This window comes from Spermophilus citellus (assembly GCF_964194105.1).
Source record: "Spermophilus citellus genome assembly, chromosome: 4".
NCBI classification, from domain to species: Eukaryota; Metazoa; Chordata; class Mammalia; order Rodentia; family Sciuridae; genus Spermophilus; species Spermophilus citellus.
Window position 1 is genome coordinate 112068984 of NC_138185.1, and position 21676 is coordinate 112090659.

At 43.0% G+C, this 21676-nt stretch overlaps 1 protein-coding gene across 1 annotated transcript in view; it reads right to left on the reverse strand.

The window, feature by feature from the left end:
• The window catches only part of PAQR5 (progestin and adipoQ receptor family member 5), a 79254-nt gene that overhangs the window by 20513 nt on the left and 37065 nt on the right, over positions 1 to 21676 (reverse strand). Inside the window, exon 2 of the mRNA XM_081292355.1 lies at positions 15383 to 15525. Within this exon, the coding sequence (XP_081148481.1) occupies positions 15383 to 15433 (51 nt within the window). The 5' untranslated portion in view covers positions 15434 to 15525. The remainder of the gene's footprint in view (positions 1 to 15382; positions 15526 to 21676) is intronic.

A 21676-nucleotide genomic window follows, 5' to 3' on the forward strand; every position in this document is an offset into this window, starting at 1 on the left:
TATGTGGTGCTGAGGATCGAACCCAGTGCCTCACATATGCAAGGCAAGTGCTTTACCACTGAGCTACAGCCCCAGCCCTGGCAGCAGGAATCTTGATTGGCAGTTTCCCACTGCTCCAGGGCTAACAACAAGGGGACAAATGGGCCACCAGCCTCAGCCTTTGATGCATAGGAAGGAGGACAGAGCCTGCATGGTGGCATTCGGAAGGCCCGTGGCAGAAAACAGGCTCCCAGGAGCTTCCCACTGGTCCTATCATTCCACTTTTCAAGTTTTTCTCTTTCTTCCTTAAAAAAAATTTTTAAGTAAATTAAAGCATTAGCTGCTTATTAAAATGCAAAGACTCTATGAAAGGAGCAATTACTATTAATTATTCACTCCTTCACATGAAGTAATTAAGGAGAGCCTCATTAAAAAAATTAATACTAAAGCACAGTAAGAAAGACCATTCAGGACCATTGCATTAGATGTAAGACCTCTGCAATGGGCTAGCAGAGGGGGAGAGAGAAAGGGCTTAACGTGGAACACAGCATGGTCAAGTGGGAATTGACAGCCAAGGAGCAGGGTAGGGTCAGTAGACGAAAATAGCTAAGCAGGAGTTACAGGGAACCTGGTTAAACTGACCTGACAGGATTCTTACTGAAGAAGACCAGTGTGATCAGACCTCGCCTGGCCCCTGGTGGAGGATGAAGAACCTGGTCAGGTGTCGATGGTGACCAGCCATCCAAGACAGGGCCTTCTGGTTGTGCTAACTTATCAGCATTCTTTTGTTAAAGCTGAATTTCACAAAGAATACACATATGGGCCTGAGAGAAGGCTCAGAAGTCTGACTAAATTTTGGCCAAGCCAAGAATCATTGTCCTGTATGGCAAGAGACCTTGTGACCAAGAGCCAGTGAGTGAAAACTCTACAGAGCCCTGGCCTGTGAGGGTGGGTGGCCCTCAAGGGGGCAGGGCGGAGTTGCAGAGGAGCTACCAGGGTGACAGCCACTGTGGGCAGCAGCTTAGCGGGAGCTGGAGGAAGAGACTACCCACATTCTGCTCAGGGTGACTCCTGTCCCCTCTGTGGCTCCTGGCATTCTGGCTGCCGAAAGCAGGTGTTGGCCTACTCAAAAGTCAGAGAGGAACAGCAGGGCTGGACAACTTGGCCACACTTGGGAATCTGGTGCCTGACATGGGGAGGATATTTTGCAACCAAAGTCAGGGCTAGGCACAGATTAAAAGAACCTGCCTCCATCTAACTTGCCATTCTGACCCCAAACATGGATGGGCCAGGTCAACACCAAACCATGCAATAGGGGCAGGTATAGAGCAGCATCTGCAAAACAATAGAAGCTGAATGAAGAAAGGGAGCTTCTCTGGGTAGAGAAGCTCCAACTCAGAATGAGAAGCTCAGCCTGTCCCTGCTGGTCCCCAACCTGAGCCTCTCTTTACTGGACCATATTGCTCATGCTTAGACCCATTCCTGCTCTGAGCAACTCTGAGCCCAGGAAAGGAGACCAGTTCTCTCCTTCTTGCCCCTCTAGCCTTAGCAAAGTGCTCTGCACAGAGTAAATCTCCACAGAACACGTGCCATGTATATCAAGACAGCAAATGAAACATTTGAAAACAGTGACATATTCCAAACCCAGTTTGACCCCAAAGGCAAATTGTAATCATTGCCTCAACATGCTGAAGCCTGGCTTCATTTCTAAGCACCCCCAAGTTAACAGGCACCTGCTTATTTGCACACTGGAATTGATTTGTAGGACTCCACTTTGCATCCCTGGTTTCAGGCTGGGCAAATTTAGAGTGAAATGAAATCAAATCATGTGCAGCCTATTATTTAGAAGTGAGAACCCCCAGGCACTGGGGGTGGAAGGGCACATCAGTAAGTGTTCCCTTTTAGAGCCTGCCACAGGCACAGCATTGGGGAAGGCTCCCAGCATGCCAAGCGCCCCACCCGCTACTTGCTAGCTTATGCCTGAAATCCCACCACGACAGTTTTAAGCTTTTAAGCCATTTGATTTTTTTAGCTATTGAACTGAAAATAACCTGGGGAAAATAACTGAGCATTTCTGGCAAGTGGCATAAGAGCAGATTTTGATAGCGGGGGAAAAAAAGAAAGAGCAGAGTGGAATGAGGAAGCAGGCCAGCACTTTTAGTATGTACTCTGCATTGCCTGTCCAAATCTCATCAAATTCTTTTAAGGAAAAGCCTTTTTTTTTTCTGGAGGGGGGCGTAAAAGGGGATTGAACGCAGGGGCACTCAACCGCTGAGCCACATCCCCAGCCCTATTTGGTATTTTATTTAGAGACAGGATCTCACTGAGCTGCTTAGGGCCTTGCTAAGTTGCCAAGGCTGGCTTTAAACTTGTGGTTCTCCAGTCTCAGCCTCCTGAGCTGTTGGGATTACAGGCATGCACCACTGCACCAGGCAAGACAGGATCTTTCTAAATTGCCCAACCTCCCAAGCCACTGGGATTACAGGCATTCGCCACCCCTCCCAGCCAAGGAAAAGCACTTTATTGCCCCCATTTTTTTCAGAAAAGGAAACTGAGGCCTGGGAAGCTTAGGGCATTTATCCAACTTCCTGGAAGCAGTGAAATTAAAGCTCAAAATGCATCTATCAGACTCCCCTTCTCTGGTCTCTAGTGCATTATCAGTCTCTGCTGCTGCTAAGAAGGGCTCTGTTGAGACACGGGAATCTCATCCCTTGACCTGTGGCATGACTTTGGACGTAATGTATTTCTCTGAGCCTCAATTTGTTCTTCTCCTCCTCCTCCTCCCCCACTCCCCCATCCCTCCTCCACCTTCTCCTCCTTCTTCTTTTGGTGGTGGCACCAGAGATTGAACCCAGGGCCTCATGCACGCTAGGTAAATGCTCTACCACTGAGTCACATCTTCAGCCCATTTTAAAACTTTGAGACAGACAAGATCTGGCTAAATTGCCCAAGCTGATCTCAAACTTTTGATCCTCCTGTCTCAGTCTCCCAGGTTGCTGGGATTACAGGTGTGTGCCACTGCAGTTAGCCAGTTTCTTCTTTAAAGTGCTGTTCTGGGCTGATCTGTGTCCTCCTCAAATTCATTTGTTGAAGTCCTAAACCTGAAGTACCTCAGGATGTAACCATGTTTGTCGATAAGGTCTTTTATGAGGTGACTTAGGAAAGCAAGCGTATTAGAGTGAGTCCTGATCCACTCTGGCTAGTGTCTCTCATAAGAGGCATTTTGAATGCACAGAGAAGCACAAGAGCGTGCTTGCAGAAGGAGACCTGTGAAGAGGCAGCAAGAGGGCAAACATGTGAGGTCTTAGAAGAAACTAATCCGCTGAGACCTTGATCTTGGCCTTCCAGCCCCCAGCACTGTGATAAAATAACTCTCTGCAGTTTAAGCCATCCAGGCTGTGGGATTTTGTCATGGCAGCCCTAGAAGATTTTTCACAAGTGTTGAAGTTGGGCGACATGTTTCCTAAGCCAGCGTTTCTCTGCAGCTGCCTCTGGTTCCAAGCCAGCTTGGCATTGTGCTGTCACTTCCCTACCCAGCACCCAGTTCTTCACAGGAGGGGAGGTTCCCCCAAAGTTGGAGGTACGAGATGAACACAAGACGAAAGGCATGAAAAGCCAACACAAGGAATAGCTAGAGACCAGTGGGGAAGCTGGTGAGCTGTTTGCAGGCAAAGGACAGAGAGATGCAACGCTGTTGGCTTTGAACACGGAGGAAGGGGGCCGTAAGCCAAGGAGGGGGCAGCCTCTAGAAGCTGGAAAAGGCCAGTGTCCCCTGCAATCTCCATCAACACCATGATTTTAGCCCAATGAGACCCAGGTCAGACCTGTGATCTACAGAACTGGAAGACAATAAATTATTATTATTATTTTTTTGTGCTGGAGATCAAACCCAGGACTTCTTGCACACTGAATCCCCAGCCTTATTTGATATATGTCATGAAATGCTGTTATCAAAACCTATAAAAAAAAATCTAGGTTTGGTTATTTTACTTTTAAAAGGATTAAAAATACCTATTATTTTAAATATGTATTGGATTTTTCAAAACTAAAGAGTCATGTATGAAATATACAATAACAGCGACATTACAATAAAATAAAATTCAAAAAAAAGAAACAAAAATATCTGTGAACTAAGAAAGAGAAGAGTCACATACAAATAATCCCAGGATTAATTTCTATCCAGATTACTTTTTCTGGAAATTGTAGACTTTGCAGAGCAAAATCCTATCTTCTATTGTCTTTATGTCTTTTTTTCTTATCGAAATAGTCAAATAAGGACTATATTAATCTAGACATTTCTTTGAGAGAATAAAAATAGCAATATGAGATGGTGACATGTGAAATTAAAATAGTTAATCATTTTTTGCTTAATATGAACTATCATATGCAGCCTCAATGCAATGTAAACTTGATATGTAAAATTTATGGCTCATTTTTTATTCTAAATGTGGATTTAGGATTTCTTTTGGCCATTCCAATTGTTCTACCTCAGCAGAACTAAGCAGAAACTCAGCGCCAGTTTCTCCCAATTGAATTAATTTCTCCATTACTTATCAAAGAACTACAATGACTGAGAACAATGCTCTAATTTGGCAACATTGTCAACAGAATGCAAATCATCTGATAATGTTGATTATAACACTATAACTCATAATTTTGAAAGCCAAGAAAAATAAGTTTTATGAACTAAATGTAATAATTTAGGAATTATGTACGTTTTTATTTTATTGCTTTTTCAAATATAACATTTCATCAACATAACATCCAGATATGTACAGTAATAATTAAATTCAGTTGTCTTTGATATTTTGCTGCAAAAAATCAGAGCTTTACATTTTTTTTCTTGTTATTATGAGGGGATATTTGTCAAGGCAGACAGACCCATCTCACAGAAGTGTTTGCTAGCTTCATAGACCCATAGTCTGTGGCCTGTATCTGTTCTCATGATTTGACTCAACACATGTAAGGGGTAAGTCTAGTTTCATTTGAATGCCATGAGGTCATGGAAAGGAAGGGACTGACAACCCATTTTACAGATGAGAAAACTGAAGCTCAATGAATAGAAGTCTCCAAGTCCATAATAAATAGCAAAACCAAGATGCAAACTAGTGGACTGAAAAGCCCATGAGTGTTTTACTGCGTCCATCCAGTATAGCCAGGGATGACTCAGAACATCTCAGGGAAATGCCAAGTGTCATAGAAGTTTTCAAAAGGAAGAGATCACTGGACCCAGGGTGATGAAGGAAGGACCTAGAAGGATGGCTGGGAGACGCTGGTTCTGCAGAATGATGATGAAAACATGAGGAAGGATCCTTCTGACTGAAACAATTAATATGCTAGACAACATTTCCATTGTGCTCCAGATAAATGTGTCGGCCAGAGGGCACAAAAGAAAGGTCACAAAGCCCCCAAACAAAGGAAAACCAGGAACCCCGGGAGGTAAGACACTTTCACCACCAGAGTTTTTGCTGCCAGACTTTGTAAACAAGAGGTGAAACCCAAGGATCACCAAAGGCAAGGAGTCTAAGGTAGGACACGTTGCTGATAAAGCCAGGATTCTAAAGAAAAATAAATGAAATAAATCCAAGCAGGCATAATGGAACAACAAGGAAAGTTATTGGAAAACCAAATAAAATTAAAGGGAAAAATACCAAGAATTCTGAACTATCAACCAATCTTCACATGGGTCTGTGGTCCAAGAAATCTCAAATGGAAAAATGTAAAGTAGTTGTAAATAGGAAGAGGTCAAAGTTATGCAGTTCCCTTGGGTAAGTTACAAAAGCAAGTACAAAGCCTCTGTGAAGGATTGCTATTTTAGAACAAGCATGCACGCATGGAAAGAGAACACCAGGAGCAAAAAGCAGTAGAAACAGTGGATGGCAGAAATGGAGCTCCAAGAACAAGACCTTGAAATATATATCTTTGTCCAATATATTTAAAGAAACAGCTTAAAAATATGATCAGGAAGGCTGGGCACTGGTGACTCAGGAGGCTGAGATAGGAGGATGGCAAGCAAGTTCAAAGCCAGCCTCAGCAAAAGTGAGGCACTAAGCAGCTCAGTGAGACCCTGACTCTAAATAAAATACAAAATAGGGATGGGGATGTGGCTCAGTGGTTGAACACCCCTGAGTTTAATTCCCAGTATTTAAAAAAAAAAAAAACAGGAAATAAACAGATTTGAAAAGAACCTAATATAACTTTTAGAAGTTTTTAAAAAATTGAGAAAAATCACTTAGGAATCTCAATAGATTCAGAGAAGGCCTTAACAAAATTCAGCACCCATTCATGATAAAAACACTGAAGAAACTAGGGATAGAAGGAACCTATCTCAACATCAAAAGGGCTATCTATGAGAAACCCAAGACAACCTCAGAGTAAATGGGGAAAAATGGAAAACATTTCCTTTAAAATTTGGGACAAAATGAGGATGTCCACTCTCCACACTCCTATTTAACAGTGCTAGAAATTCTAGCCACAGAAATTAGGCAAGAGAAGGAAATAAAAGGGATAAAAATTAGGAAAGGAAGAAGTCAAATACCACTGTTTGCAGATGATATGATCCTATATCTAGAAGATCCAAAAAAAAAAAACCCCAAAAAACAAAAAACAAAACAACAACAACAAAAAAAAACTCCACCAAAAGACTGTTAGAGCTAAGAAACAAATTTGGAAAAATAGCAAGTTGAAAAATTAATGCACAAAATTCAATAGTTTTCCTATATGCCAATGATGAATCTATTGAGAAAGAAATTAGGAAAACAATTATATTCACAATAGCCTCAAGAAAATGAACAAAAAACCCCAAAACAAAACAAAATAACCTAAGAATAAATCTAACCAAAGAGGTAAAAGACCTGTACTTTGAAAACAATAGAACTCTGAAGAAAGAAATTGAAGAAGACATCATAAGATGAAAAGACCTCCCATGTTCATGGATAGGAAGAATTAATATCGTTAAAATGGCCATACTACCAAAAGCAAATAACAGATACAATGCAGTCTCCATCAAAATACCATGACATTCTTCACATAACTAGAAAAAAAAAAAACAGTCCTAAAATTCATTTGGAAGAATAAAGACCCAGAATAGCCAAAGCAATTTTAAGCTACAAAAGTAATGCTGGAGGCATCACAATACCTGACTTCAAATTATATTACAGAGCTAACAAGTAACCAGTAACAAGTACTGGCATACAAACAGACACACAGAACAGAAGACACAGAGACAAACCCATACATCAACAATCAATTTTGATCCTTGACAAAGGTGCCAAAAACATACATAGGAAAAAGACAGCATTTCTAACAACTGGCGCTGGGACAACTGGTTATCTATAAGTAGAAGAATGAAACTAGACCTTTATCTCTCACTCTGCACAAAAATCAACTCAAAATGGATCAAACATTTTAGAATTAGACCAGAAACTATGGAACCCCTAGAAGAAAACATAGTGTCAACACTCCAGCTTTTAGGCACAGGCAGTGACGTTCTCAATAGGACCCAATAAAGCTCAGGAAAAATGGCAAAGCACCAAATTACAAAGCTTCTGCACAGCAAATGAAACAATTAAGAATGTAAACAGAGAACCTATAGAATGAAAGAAAACCTTTTTCTTTCTTTTTTTTTTTTAGAAAGAAAACCTTTGTTAGCTAGTCTTCTGACAGAGAATTAATATCTAGAATATATAAACTCAAAAAACTTGACACTAAAAAATCAAAAAATCCAATTAAAAAATGGGCAAATGAATTAAATAGACACTTCTCAAAAAGAAGAAATACAAATGGCCAACAAATACATGAAAAACATGTTTAACATCATTAGCAATTAGGGAAATGCAAATCAAAACTATACTGAGATTTCATCTCACACCAGTCAGAATGGCAACCATCAAGAACACCAATAATAATAAATGCTAGAGAGGATATGGAGGAAAAGGAACTCTTTTACACTGTTGGTGGGGTTGTAAATTAGTGCAACCACTATGGAAATCAGTATGGATGTTCCTCAAAAGACTAGGCATGGAATCACCATATGACCCAGCTACACCACTTCTCAGTATTTATCCTAAAGAACTAAAGTCATACTATAGTGACACATGTATACTCATGTTTATAAGCAGCACAATTCACAATAGCCAAACTATGGAACCAGCCTAGGTGTCCATCAACAGATGAATGGATAAAGAAAATGTGGTGTATATACACAATAGAGATTTATTCAGACATAAAGAAAAATGGCATTTGCAGGAAATGGATGGAACTAGAGACCATCAGGTTATGCAAAATAAGTCAAACTCAGAAGGTTAAGGGTCTATGTTTTCTCTCATGTATGGAAGCTAGAGAGGAAAACGGAAAAGGTGTGGGAGGAATCTCCTAAAAATGAAGGGAGATCAATAGAGAAAAAGGACCAAGGAGTAGGAGGGAAGAAGGGAGGAGAGAAGTGCTAGGGGGTGATATTGGCCAAATTATATTGTTATATTGGATGCATGTACACATATGTAACTATAATACACCATTTTAAAAAGGGGGAAAAGAGAAAAATAAATAAATTGGCATTTCTCTAATTGCTTAAAAAACAATGAAATTAAAAAAAAATTGAGCTGGGCAATTATAGTGTATACCTACAATTCCATCTACTTGGGAAGCTGAAGCAGGATTTAGGGAGATACAGAAGGGATTAGGCAGCCAGGGCAAGATGGCAAATGAAGTGGTCAGAGGCAAGGCCAGAACAAAGGAGCATAGAGAGAGTCTTTGTTCGTTTGTTTGTTTAAATTATATTTTTTAGTTGTAGATGGACACAATACCTTTATTTTATTTATTTGTTTTCCTGTGGAGCTGAGGGTTGAACCCAGGGCCTTGCACGTCCTAGGCAATCACTCTACCACTGAGCCACAACCCCAGCCCAGAGAGGGTCTTTTGATGAGGTCAACCTCCTGCTTGATAAAAGTGCTGGTGGACACAAGCAGGGACCCAATCAGACAGACACTTTTGTACTCGAGCTCCCAAGTGGGGATCCAATAGAAAAACAAAACAGATGCACAGACAGAGGGGCACCAATCAGTGACAGTGTGGAGCACATGGACAGGGGAGGAGATATGGAAAGGAGGATTTTGCAGAGACCATGAAAAGAATAGGCCCAAACTCCCCCACTAGACTCTGAGCTCTGGGGCCCCTTCTCTTCAGAGAAGTCAGCCTCTGTATCTCTATCTCCTCAATAAACCTACTCCTTGCTTGCTTTTTCTGTATCCTGTTCTTCAATTCTTTGTTGAATGGAGACAATGAACCCAGCACCCCTAGTTGGTAACAGAAGGATTGCAAGTTCAAGGCCAGCCTGGAAAACTTAGCAGTAATCGGTTCCAAATTTTTTAAGAAAAGGGCTGAGGGTGAAGCTTAGTGGTACAGCAACAACTCTGGGAGGCCAACCCCGCTCAGGTGCCTCTGTGTGACAGGTGGAGGCCTCCGAGGTACCTTCTCCTTCTACCCCACCCTGCTTCCCTCACTTTTTTACAGGTGTGTTCCTGAAAATAGTGCCCAGTGAAACTTCTGCACACGAGTCTTTATCTGAGAGTCTATTTCTGGGGAAACCAACCTAAGAGAGCTCTCTCTTCCCCTTCTGTGGGGGACGTGGGAGGCCTCATGTGCCAGATGGTGCAGCTAGGAGATGCTGGAATCTCCATCCACATGGGCCCTTTGGTCTCAGTTACATTACTGTAGCAATGTGAACTGAAATAAACCTTTGCTATGTTATCACTGTGGCATCTGGTATACATTTTAACCTCAGCGTGCCCTACCCCTTCCTGTCTACTCTAACAATTCATGTTAAAATAGTTGAATATCCTCTAACAGACATAAAGCCTGTTTCTGACATATTAATTATAAAATAGGAAAAATAGAATGTGAAAAGGAAAAAAGAAAAACTGAGTGACATTGGAGGCTGAGGCAGGAGGATCACAAGTTTGAGGCCAGCTTCAGCAATTTAGTAGGCTTTAAACAACTTAGCAAGGCCCTGTCTCAAAATAAAAAAAGTTTTTTTTAAAGGGACTGGGGAATTAGCTCAGTGGTTAAGTGCTCTGGGTTCATTCCAGGTATAAAAAAAAGCGAGATGGTGGGGCGAATAGTGTAAAACTCAATCTATAGCAAACAAGGAAGAATGTACAGAGAAACAGGACAAATAAATTCACACAAGACAACTGAAATAAATGCAAATATATAAATAATACAAACAGGCTAAACTTTGGTTAAAAGACTCATATTACCAAACTAAAGGTCCAATAAGACACAGTTAAAATATAATGACAGGGAAGGATTAAAAGTCAAAGAAAGAAAAGAGATGAATCAAATGAAAGATATTTTAATAATAAAGCTGGAGTTATTAAATTAATATCAGATGGATTCTAAGACACACAACTGTGCTGGATATAAAGACAGTCACTGCAACATAAGAATAAGGTTACTTCACCAGGAAGACACAATAAGGCTCAACAAAGATAAAGCAAAAATTAACTTACCTATGATGAACAGTTCACCAGTCTCCCAATGGAGGAAAACTTTAACTTAGGTATAGATCAAAGTAAAATTAGTAAAAAATGCAAAACAAAAAATTTGCTCTTGATCTAGGCATGGTAGTGCACACCTGTAGGCCCAGCTACTTGGTTAGCTGAGGCAGGAGGATCACATGGTGAAGGTCAGCCTGGGCATTTCAGCAAGACCCTTTCTCAAAATAAAAATTTTTAAAAGGGCTGGGGGTGTAGCTCAGTGTGAAAGGGCCTAGGTTCAATCCCTGGTCTGGCAAAAACAAAACAAAACAAAACAAAACCAAACCCTATAAACTTAAGGACATATAGAGACTACTTCCCCCAATAATTAGAAGCTATTATATTAGGGCACAGTTAGAAGATTTATGAAAATTGATCAGGTACTACTAAGCCAGCCATAAAGCTAGCCTGGACAAATTTTAAGGATTAAACTAAGTTAGGTGGACAATCTCAGACCATAATCAATTAGATTAAAACAATAACATAAAAACTCTGTGCAGGGTGAGGACATAGCTCAGTGGTAGGGCAGTTGCCTGGCATGTGTGATGCCATGGGTTCATTCCCCAGCACCAAAAACAAAACAAGACCATTCCACGCACTTGGAAGCAGGAATTAATGTATGATACTGCATTTCCACTCTTAGGTACATACACAAGAGAAAGGAAAGCATATTCACCCAAAAACGTGTACCTGGATGTTCTTAGCAGCATTATTTATAATAGCCCAAAATAGAAATAACTCGAGTGTCCATCAACTGATGAATGGATGAACTGGCAATAACCAACAGAATATTATTTAGCCATAGAGCAAAGGAAGAAAACTGATATATGCTCAAGTATTGATGAACCTTGAAAACCTTATACTAAAAGAAAGAAGCAGGCAGAAAAGGGCACAGTCTGTGTGATTCCCTTTGCATCAAGTACCCTGAGTAGGAAAATCCACACAGACAGAAAGCAAATTAGTGGTTGCCAGGGCTGAGGGAGGGAGGGGAGTGGGAAATAGCTGTTAATGGGTGGTTTCTTTTTGTGGCGATGAAAATGTTCCAAAACTGATCTTGGTGATGGTTTTGTGCAATGTACCCTTTGTGTGTCCATTTCTAGAATACACTGCATTATATACTTTCAAAGGGCAAATTTTATGATACATGAATTACATCTCAACATAGCTATTATTTGAAAACAAAACAAAACTTTCACAGAGAAAATACAGCTATAGGGCCAGGCTGTTCCCTGCCCAACTCCAGACACTGCCTTCCACGTAGGCCAAAAGGTAAGTGGTAGGGCTGGAGGCTCAGCTCAAAGACATAGCACTTGCCTAACATGCGTGAGGCCCCAGATTCCATAACCAGCACTTCAAGGAAAAAGAGAGGGGGAAAAAAAAAAGAGGTAAACAGTGCTTCCTTGGAGTTGGCAAGATGGTGGCCCCACCCAGAAAATTTTCAGGAATGTGTAATTCTAATATTATATGATTTTTTTTCCATGGAATGAATAGGCAGCAATCCCCACCTCACTTTTTGTCAGTATACCTTGAATCCCAAATCCAGGCAAGGACAAAGAAGAAAAAACTATAGGCCAACTCTAACAAGGAAAAAAACCACGCTCCAACTCATAAATAGATGTAAGAATCCTAAACAAAATAGTAGCTGATTCCAGCAATAGATTATAAAGACACTACATCATAACCCAGTTACATTTAGACCCGGAACAAAAGGTTGGTTTAACCTTGGTAAATCCATCGATGTCTGTTCATAACATCAACAACTCAAGTGAGTCCTACATGATTGTTGCAAAAGATACACTATTAGAAAAGAGGGTTTTGTAAAATTCATAAATAAAGGGAAAAATCCTGGCATACTAGGAATATTAAGACTTTACATAGTCTGATAAAGATTATTTACACATACACAAATATTATATTACATGATAGAATGTAGAAAGCATTCTTTTTGATTGAAATCAAGAACGACACACAGATGCCTGCCATCCTGACGCCCATCATCTCTCCCAGGTGATTCTGACGTTGGTGATCCACATGGAGAAATTCTAGGCTGGAGAAACTATGTGCCTGTTAAGAAGGCTCCTGGAGACCATGGGATGTCTGCTGATGGGTCTAGGCTGTAGTTAATAAGAGATTCTCAATTTGACACAAAATATCCTTATTTACTAGCAGAGCACCATGTAACTTGTAATCTAGACCTCAATGCTTTGTCTCTAAATTAAGTCTGTGTAGATACTTATTCCATTCCTTAAGATGTTTGTTCAAATCTTCCATAATCCCCTAATATACTCAGGCCTATTTTTTAAGTGCAAGGAAGACTAAAAATTGAGGACTACCTTCTATAAGAGAAGAGAAAAACTGCATCTTGCTGAGAACAATCTACTGGCCAGGTATGTGCTGGGAGGTGCTGGTGCTGAGGTGGGCACCTCCCTGCTGAGATGAGGTCTAGGGATGGTGGGGCAGTAGCCAAGACCACACCGTCATTCCTGTGCAAAAGGAGAGGCAGCCACACAGGGCAGCCTGCATAGATCCAGCCAACCACCGAGGAGCTCAGGGAAGGGAGCAGGCACTGAAGAAGGAAGCCAGAGGAGAATGGAGAGTGGGGGAGAGAAGAACTGAATTTGGGGCAGGGCTTTTCAAAGTCCCTTGGCAATAAGTTTTACCTCTCAAAGTGCCCTGGAAGGCATAGGAGAGTTGACCACAATAATGACAATGGACATTACTGATGTGTGGTGGCCTGAAATGCACTTTCTCAGGCCATATGCCAGGCACTTGAAATGGATTCCCTTACTTAATCCCAACCACAATCTTAGGAGGCAGATGCTGCCATAACTCCCATTTTACAGGCACAGAGACTGAGGAATAGAGATTGAGTATTTTTCCTGAGGACACTCCGCAAACCAAGTGTTGAACCACCGAGCCCACCAAAAATAAGGTCGACATTTGTATAAAGTCTCCTGTGTTAACTGTTCATGCAAATTTCTCATTTTATCCTCAATGCTTTGGTATCTATTTTAATTTTTAAAAAAGCCTTTTCCCTAAATCCTCAAGTGAAATTCCCAGGCAGACAGAGGCACTGTTTTCTCTGTGGCTTCATGAACCTCAGGCATGATGCTGGAAAGCCCAATAGTGGATGCTGGAGCCCAAGAAAGTTTTGAAGCAAGGTGTGACATGGCTTCTCTGCCAGTAACTTGTGTCATTTCACTAAAAGGGAGAACATCACCCCATCATTTATGAACTGGGTGGAGGACATACTTGTCTTCAGCCCCCTCTCTGCAGTCCCGACCTTCAGAATCTCCTTACACTCAGGATCCCAGCAGGCTACCTGAGAACCCATTGATACCACTCTCCTGTCTTCACTTCCGTGGCACGTACCCAAATCCAATCCTGACCAAAACACCCGGGGAGACAGCCAGCAGATACCCACCATCCCCACCCGAGTCCCAGCCCTGCCCCATGACTTCCATCTCAAGGCCTGGACCTCTCTCCACCTTGAAAATCCTATTCAATCCTCAACTCATCTCAAAGATCACTCTCTTGACAAAGCCTTCTGCGGTTCCTCAGATTGTTCTCTGAATCCTGTGGAGCACATCTTGTGCATGGTAGAGAGTCCATAAAAATGTCACAAATGAACAAAGAGCCAGACTGCCTTCCCAGTCATTAATGCTCTGTGCATAGATCCCATCGGGAGAGGAGATGCCCCTTGAGGACAGAGGCAGTGCTCTGCTCAGCAGTGTCATGGAAACCGGCTCCGTTTGAGTTCGCCTGTTTCCTGCAACCATTCTGACCTCCTTTCACCAAATGGCTCTGGTTATGCCCAGTGCCATCTTCCTGGAGTCACCTGGCTTCCCAGGCTCCCAGGGTCAGGGTCTGGCACGCACTTCTTCATCTTCCACCCCTGATGCTGAGTTTGTTTGAGAATTACTTTTCAGGAGATGGCTGAAGTGCTGAGTGATCAGCCGAGTGAAAGGGGCCCGTGTCCTCCGTGACATCCTCCAGATGAACCTTCCCACCATGAAATAACATTGCCTCTGGGCTGGGGATGTGGCTCAAGTGGTAGCGCGCTCGCCTGGCATGCGTGCGGCCCGGGTTCGATCCTCAGCACCACATACAGACAAAGATGCTGTGTCCGCCAAATACTGAAAAATAAATATTAAAGTTCTCTCTCTCTCTCCCTCTTTCTCACTCTCTCTCACTCTTTCTTTAAAAAAAAAAAATAACATTGCCTCTTCTCCAGTCCAAGAGGAAGGAAAATTGACACCGAAACAGGTGTGCTGTCATGTTTTCTTTGCAAGGGAAGAAGCCCAGTAGGCCAATTTGTCATGGCACACGACCAGAATGCTGTCCCCTGTCTTATTAAAGCAGACCATCAGGATGGCCTCCCAGGCCCAAGAACCTATGGAAAGGTGGTGCTAAGGCCCACGCAGCAGCTCTCTCCATTGCCCCAGCCCAGGGCCTGGCCTCCTGCCTCCTACAAGAGATGGGATGATAGCAAAGCCACCCTGCAGTGACTGCTCACCTGGCCTGTCCTCAAGCACCCATAGGAGGATCCTTAAAAAACGTCTCCTGCCCACCCAGCTGCTGGTGGCTTCCTCTTGTTATCTGAATCTCTAACCTTGACCATTTTGATTCTGGATGACACACAGATATCTCATGGAAGGGCTACAACTTTAATAGTTTGGGGACTGCTTCCATTTCCAGGTTTAGTGCATGAAGGGGGAAGCAGGAAGCTCTAATTTCCCCCAGAGGGAAAGCTTGAGGAGAAGGGCTGTGCAGAGCAGACTGGTTGAAGACATGCAGTCCCCCTGCGGAGGAGGCCAAGCCCTGGTCACACCCTGGAATTCTTCTATTGGAAGGAGCAGAGCACATACCTGGGGCACCTGGTCTATGCTGAACAGCCTGGGGATCTTCAGGCTCAGCATCTTGATGTCAGCTTGGCCAGGCTGGTGGGGGTCAGCCCCTGCCTCTCTCCAGGACTCAAAGCCCTGACAGGCATGGGGTCCCCGGCTGCTTCCTGAAAGAGGACAGCATGGAGAAATCGAGTCAGTGTCCATCTAACTCCAGCTGGATTGTGCAGCTACTAAATGAGCACTTGCTAGTGGTGGCAACAAGTTGAACTTTCTCAAAAGAAACAATAGCAATGCTTTCAGACTGTGGAGTCCTTCCTTCCAAGAGTGCTGGAGGGAGGCCATGGATCCTAATAGGGGAGAGAGCTGTGCTCTCAATGTCTCCTCCTCCAAAATGCATTGCTGACATCTAAACAATCCCCAGCGGGTGTGAAGAAGTAGGGCCTTCAGGATGTACTTAAGTCATGAGGCCTCCACCCCCATGAACGGGATCAGTCCCTTATAAAAGAGGCACAAGGAAATTGGTGCAACCACTCTGGAAAGCTGTAGGAGATTCCTCAGAAAACCTGGAACAGAACCACCATTTGACCCAGCTATCCCACTCCTTATACCCAAAGGACTTAAAATCAGCATACTACAGTGGCCCAGCCACATCAATGTTTACAGCAGCTCAATTCACAATAGCCAAGCTATGGAACCAACCTAGATGCCCTTTAACAGATGAATGGGTAAAGAAAATGTGGTATATATACACATTGGAAGATACTAGGCCATAAAGAAGAATGAAATTATGGCATTTGACACTGAATGGATGAAACTGGAAACTATCATGCTAAGTGAAATAAACCAATCCCCAAAAACCCAAGGCTGAATGTTTTCCGTGATATGCCGATGCTAACACCCAATAATGGAGATGGAAGAACAGAAGTTCGTTGCATTCGACAAAGGGGAATGAAAGGAAGGGAGGGGGGAATGAGAATAGGAAAGACAGTAGAATGAACTGGACATAACTTTCCTCTGCTCATATCTGAATACACCACCAGTGTAACTCCACATCATGTAAAACCACAGGACTGGGAAGTTATACTCCATGTATGTATGATATGTCAAAATATACTCTACATCCCATGTATATCTAAAAATAATAAATCTTTAAAAATATTAAAAATACATGACTTTTGTAATCTGATTTTTAAAAATTTAACAATATACAGGAAGCATATTATTATGTCATTAAACATGAGATTTTTTTTTTAAAGAGGCACAAGGGAGCTTGCTTGCCACTTCCATCAGGTGAGGACAGAGAGAAGGTGCCGTCACTCGCCAGACAGCAATGTAGGGCCTTCAGGATGTATACACACACACACACACACACACACACACACACACACACATATATATTTGGTTGTTGATAGATCTTTATTTTATTTATTTACATGTAGCACTGAGAATTGAACCCAGTGCCTCACTCATGCCAGGCAAGTGTGCTACTGCTGAGCCCCAGCCCCAGCCCCCTGCTGACATTTTGATTTTGGATTTCCCAGAATCCAGAACTGTGAGCAATAAATTTCTGTTGTTTATTAAATTACCCAGTTTAAGGTATTTTGTTATCACAGTCTAAATAGAGTGAGACAGTGGTCAGAAAATTGGGGAGCTGGAAAGGGCTTGAGAGGTCATCCAATCCCCTCATGTTACATGTGAGGATCAGACGGGTGGAGTAACTTCCCCAGAGCTGCACAGCTGTGGAGAACTGAGGCCACACACTCTCCACTCCACCATCTGGGCAGACAGTGGGATCTCTAGCCTCATCAGCCCTGTGCACAGGAGAGGATGAGGAACTGTGCCCTAGATCATAGAAAGAGATGTGTCTCTTCCAGAAGGCTGGCCAGAGCTTGTCTTGGTTGTCCTAGACACACAAAAGAACCAGGCCAGTCAGATAAATCCAAGGTGCTTGCTGGAGACAGCAATCGGGAGTAAGTAATAAGGTTGCTTAAGTGCAGGATTAAGCAGCAATAAGTAATGTAAACTAGAGAAATCCAATGCTCTCAATAGAGGCCCAGGAAACAGAAAAAGAACAGAGGTGGAATTTGCCATAGTCAATGTCTCCTCTACCCCATTATCACAGGTCCAAAGTCTCCTGCTTCCTAGGGTCATCCTCTTGTTCCCATCTAGTGAGAGGGCTTCTTTCCCTGACTCTGGAGGCCTGGAGACCCAGCCCAAAACTCTCTTGGGGCACCAGCCACATTTGACCTTCAGTCAAAGCGAGCTCCCTAAGGCTCAGGTCCCCCCGGGGGAAGGACCCTCCCATGGCTGATTGGAAACCCTGATCCTTCAGCAAATAATCAGCAAATGATTATTTAATGAAGCAATGCAGCTCATTCTTTGAACCTAAAGTGCTTTTAGGTTTTGTGGTTTGTTTCCTTTTGCTTCTTATTTTTCTTTAGGTTGTCTTTATTATCTGGAGCCCTGTAGCAAAATACAATCCCTTTCCGTGTCACGGTCATAAATTCACTTCTTTCTCAAAAAAACTGATGTAGGCATCATCCACAATAGGCAACCGGTGGAAGCAATGACGTGGCCCCCAACCCATGAATGGATAAACAGCAGAAGTGTAGATAGACATGAAATAGCTTTTAACCTTAAAAAAGGAGGAGATTCTGATACAACACCGTCACATGGATGGACCCTGAAGACCTTATGCTAAGTGAAGAGAGCTGGTGACCAGCATCAATCTGATATGCATCCACTCACACAGGTACCTAGAGGAGTCCCATCCACAGGAGCAGGAGGCAGAGCAGAGGCCCCTGGGATGGGGGAGGGGAGGTGGGGTGCTGGTGTTCAAGGGGTTTGGAGTTTCTCTCTGAGGTGATGAGGGGTTCAGGAGATGGATGGTGGCGACAGTTACAATGCAGCGTGAATGCACTTAATGCCATTGAACTGTATGTTTAAAGTTGTAAATTTTCTGTTATGTGTATTTGATGACAAGAAAACAGGTCTGCAATATTTCAAAATTACAGAATTATAAAGATAATAATTTTTTAAAGTTCAGGTGCTTTTACCCATGTTAAAAAATAAAAATTGACACTATACCAGCAAACAACACCGCCTCTGAGTGGGGCGTGGCACACCTGGCTTCACCAAGCCTCTCCCTCTCAGAAGCAGATGTCACCCACCCAGTGGCAGGAACACAGGCCAGACCAGGGAAAGCTCAAGCTCACCCGAAAAACCCCAGATGATAATGGAAACCAAAGCTAGGGCTCCCCAGTCTGCTTCCAGCACCCCTTATTTCTCCTGGGACTTGACTCAATTTCATAGGTGAGAAAAAGACCCAGTCCTTGCTCTTGCAGCACCCATCATCTAGGTGGGATGACCCAGCAGCCACAAAGAAATGAGGGTATTCCAAAGAGGCACAGGATCCACTCATCTGTTCACTCAGCCATTGTCTGCTGCACTTTAATCATGTGGAGAGTAAGAGCAGGGGCAAATGGATAGTGTCTATTCTCTGCAGGCTGCAGCAACCTTAAGGAAAGGCTGAGGACTAAGCTGATAAAAAAAATTGTATTGGTTTGTGATGCACGGAACAGGGGAGGGGAGTAGGATCCCCCACACCATGCCATTCCCTCATTGCACAAGGAAAGGAAAGATGCGTGAGACAGTCCTTGTGCCAAGAAATGAATAAAAACCAGACACACACCTGCTTTAGTCAGGGTTCTCTGGAGAGAAAGAACAGATAGAGATAGGATATACAGATAGAGATACACAGGAGAGGACTTATCAGGAGAACTGGCTTGTGTTCCAATTATGGATACTGAGAAGCCCCATGATGGGCTGATTACAGGCTGGAGACCCTGGGATGCTAGTTGTATGGCTCAATCCAAGTCCAAAAGCCTGAGAGCCAGGGAAGCCAACAGTGTAACTCTCAGTCCAAGACCAAAGGACTGAGAATCCTGGGGGTTGGGTAAGTGCAGGAATCCAAAGTCAGAGAACCTGGAGTTCTGACATCCAAGGGCAGCAGAAGATGGGTGTCCTGACCCAGGAGAAAGAGAAAGAGAAAGAGAAAGAGAAAAGAGAAGAGAGAAGAGAGAAGAGAGAAGAGAGAAGAGAGAAGAGAGAGAGAGAGAGAGAGAGAGAGAGAGAGAGAGAGAAATGAATTCATCTTTCCTCTGCCTTTTTATTCTCTCTAGGTCCCCAAGCAGATTGGGGGCAAATTTTTCCCACACAATGCCTCCACTCACACACCAATGTCCTCTGGAAACACACTCCCAGACACACCAGAAATCATGCCTTACCAATTCCCTAGCTATTCTTTAATCCAGTCAAGTTGAGCCCTCAAATTAGCCATCACAACATCCAACTAACTAGGATGGGTCACCCTGAGGAGGAGGGGACTCACCCACTCTCCACCAGTCCAGAGTGCAAAGTCTCCTCTCATCCACCTTCACCACAGCCTCCAGGAGGCTGGGCAGAGGAGCAGGGGGCCTGGCACTGCATGCCATCCACCCAGGTGCAGAGACTGCTCTGCTGTTTCCTGCACAACCCTTAATAAGCCACTTAACTCTCTGTGCCTCAGTCTTATCTGCAAAATGGAAATTACAGCAGTGCTTTCTCATGGGGCTGCTGTTAGGATTGGAAGAGATGAGCCATGTAAAGGGCTGCCATAAAGACAGGGTTCAACAAGCACCTGTCATTCATATTAATTTTCAGACAGGAGAATTAATTTCATAAAATTAATTATGAAGCATTGAAAGTTCAGGGGATCTTCCCAGATCACAGAGCTGACAGGTGGTAAAGCTGGGATTTGATCTCTGGTTCACTTGAAGGTCTGAGGAGGGAGTCTGGGGGTGGAGAGATGTGGAAGCTTCCTTGAATTGTGCCAGTTGCACTGAGCACGATAAATTGCAGAGATCCGAGAGACTTTGAAATTTTCTTCAGGCCTTAGTTATGCCTTGTATTATAGAATGAACATTTATATTCCCTCCAGGATTCAGATGTGGAAACCTAATCCCCATGTGATGATATTTGGAAGTGGGGCTTCAGGGTGCAACTAGGCCATGACGGCAGAATCCCTATGAATGGGATTCATATCCTTCCAAAAAGGTCCCTGAGAGGTTGTGTGTCCTACTGCCATGTGAGCATACTGTGAGAAGACACAGTCTAGGAACCAGAGTGGCCTTCACCAGACACAGAAACCGCCACAGTCTTGATGTTGGTCTTCCCAGACTCCAGAATTGTTAGAAGTAAATTTCTGTGGTTTATAAGCCAGCCAGTCTATGGCATTTTGTTTTAGCAGCCTAAACAGACTAAGACACCCAGGGGACACTTTTGGTGGCTAGGAGAAAGAGAAAGGTCACTGCTGTCCCTGCTATAACCAGAAGATATCCACTTGCTTTCTGGATTGTAGTGAAATCAGTAACATAAACCCTCCTGTTGAGAAAGACAATGTTAAGAGTCATACATTTTCTTTTAAGAAGAGAATTGGCTTTGATCAAAGGGCATTAAGTTGTAGCACTAGACACTAAGACTTGATTTCTCCCTGATGCTGAGAGAGAATGGAAAACACAGAAGGTTAACAGTGTTGTTTATTATCTAGGCTCTGAGCAATGAGCCTCTGTGCCAATTAGAGTGAGACAAACGCTCAGGTAAGATCAGACTAGACCTTTCTCTTTCAAAGGTGGGGGAATTTTTTGTATTGTTCTTCTACCATTTGAATAAATGAGGCCTCTCCTACTAATAGGTTGCTCTTTGGCATCTACAATGTAAACCTTTATGTTGTCCAGAATCGTGTGACACCCATGGCTCATCACGGCAAGTTGTGCCATGGCCCCTGGTTCACCTGCTGGGCCTACTGCAAACCTTTCAGGTGTCAAGAAACAGAGTGGGCTCACTAGCCTTTTCAGCCTCCTCCATCACGAGCCAAGCTCTTCATTCCACCCCACTATAAAATGCAGAGTGTAATTTCCACCATTGACCACACCAGCGTGGTTTGTGGTCTCTTTTCAGCAGAGGCCAAGAAACAAGCTTGAATAAAACCAAGGGCTTCTAAGATGAGATCAAAATGCAATGGAAAGATCAGCTAATATTTCAGCAGTATGTTGGGATTCCACATAAGACTTCATTTAAAAGAGGATTCCAAACTTTGCAATGTTTTTAAATTGCTAAAAACGAAGTGGGGGTTGGTATTGTAGGATACTCACGAGGACATGCTGAATTCTCCTGAAATAATCTTTTTGTTTTTTAGTTGTTGATAGACCTTTATTTTATTTATTTATATGCAGTGCTGAGAATCTAACCCAGTGCCTCACACATACCAGGCAAGTG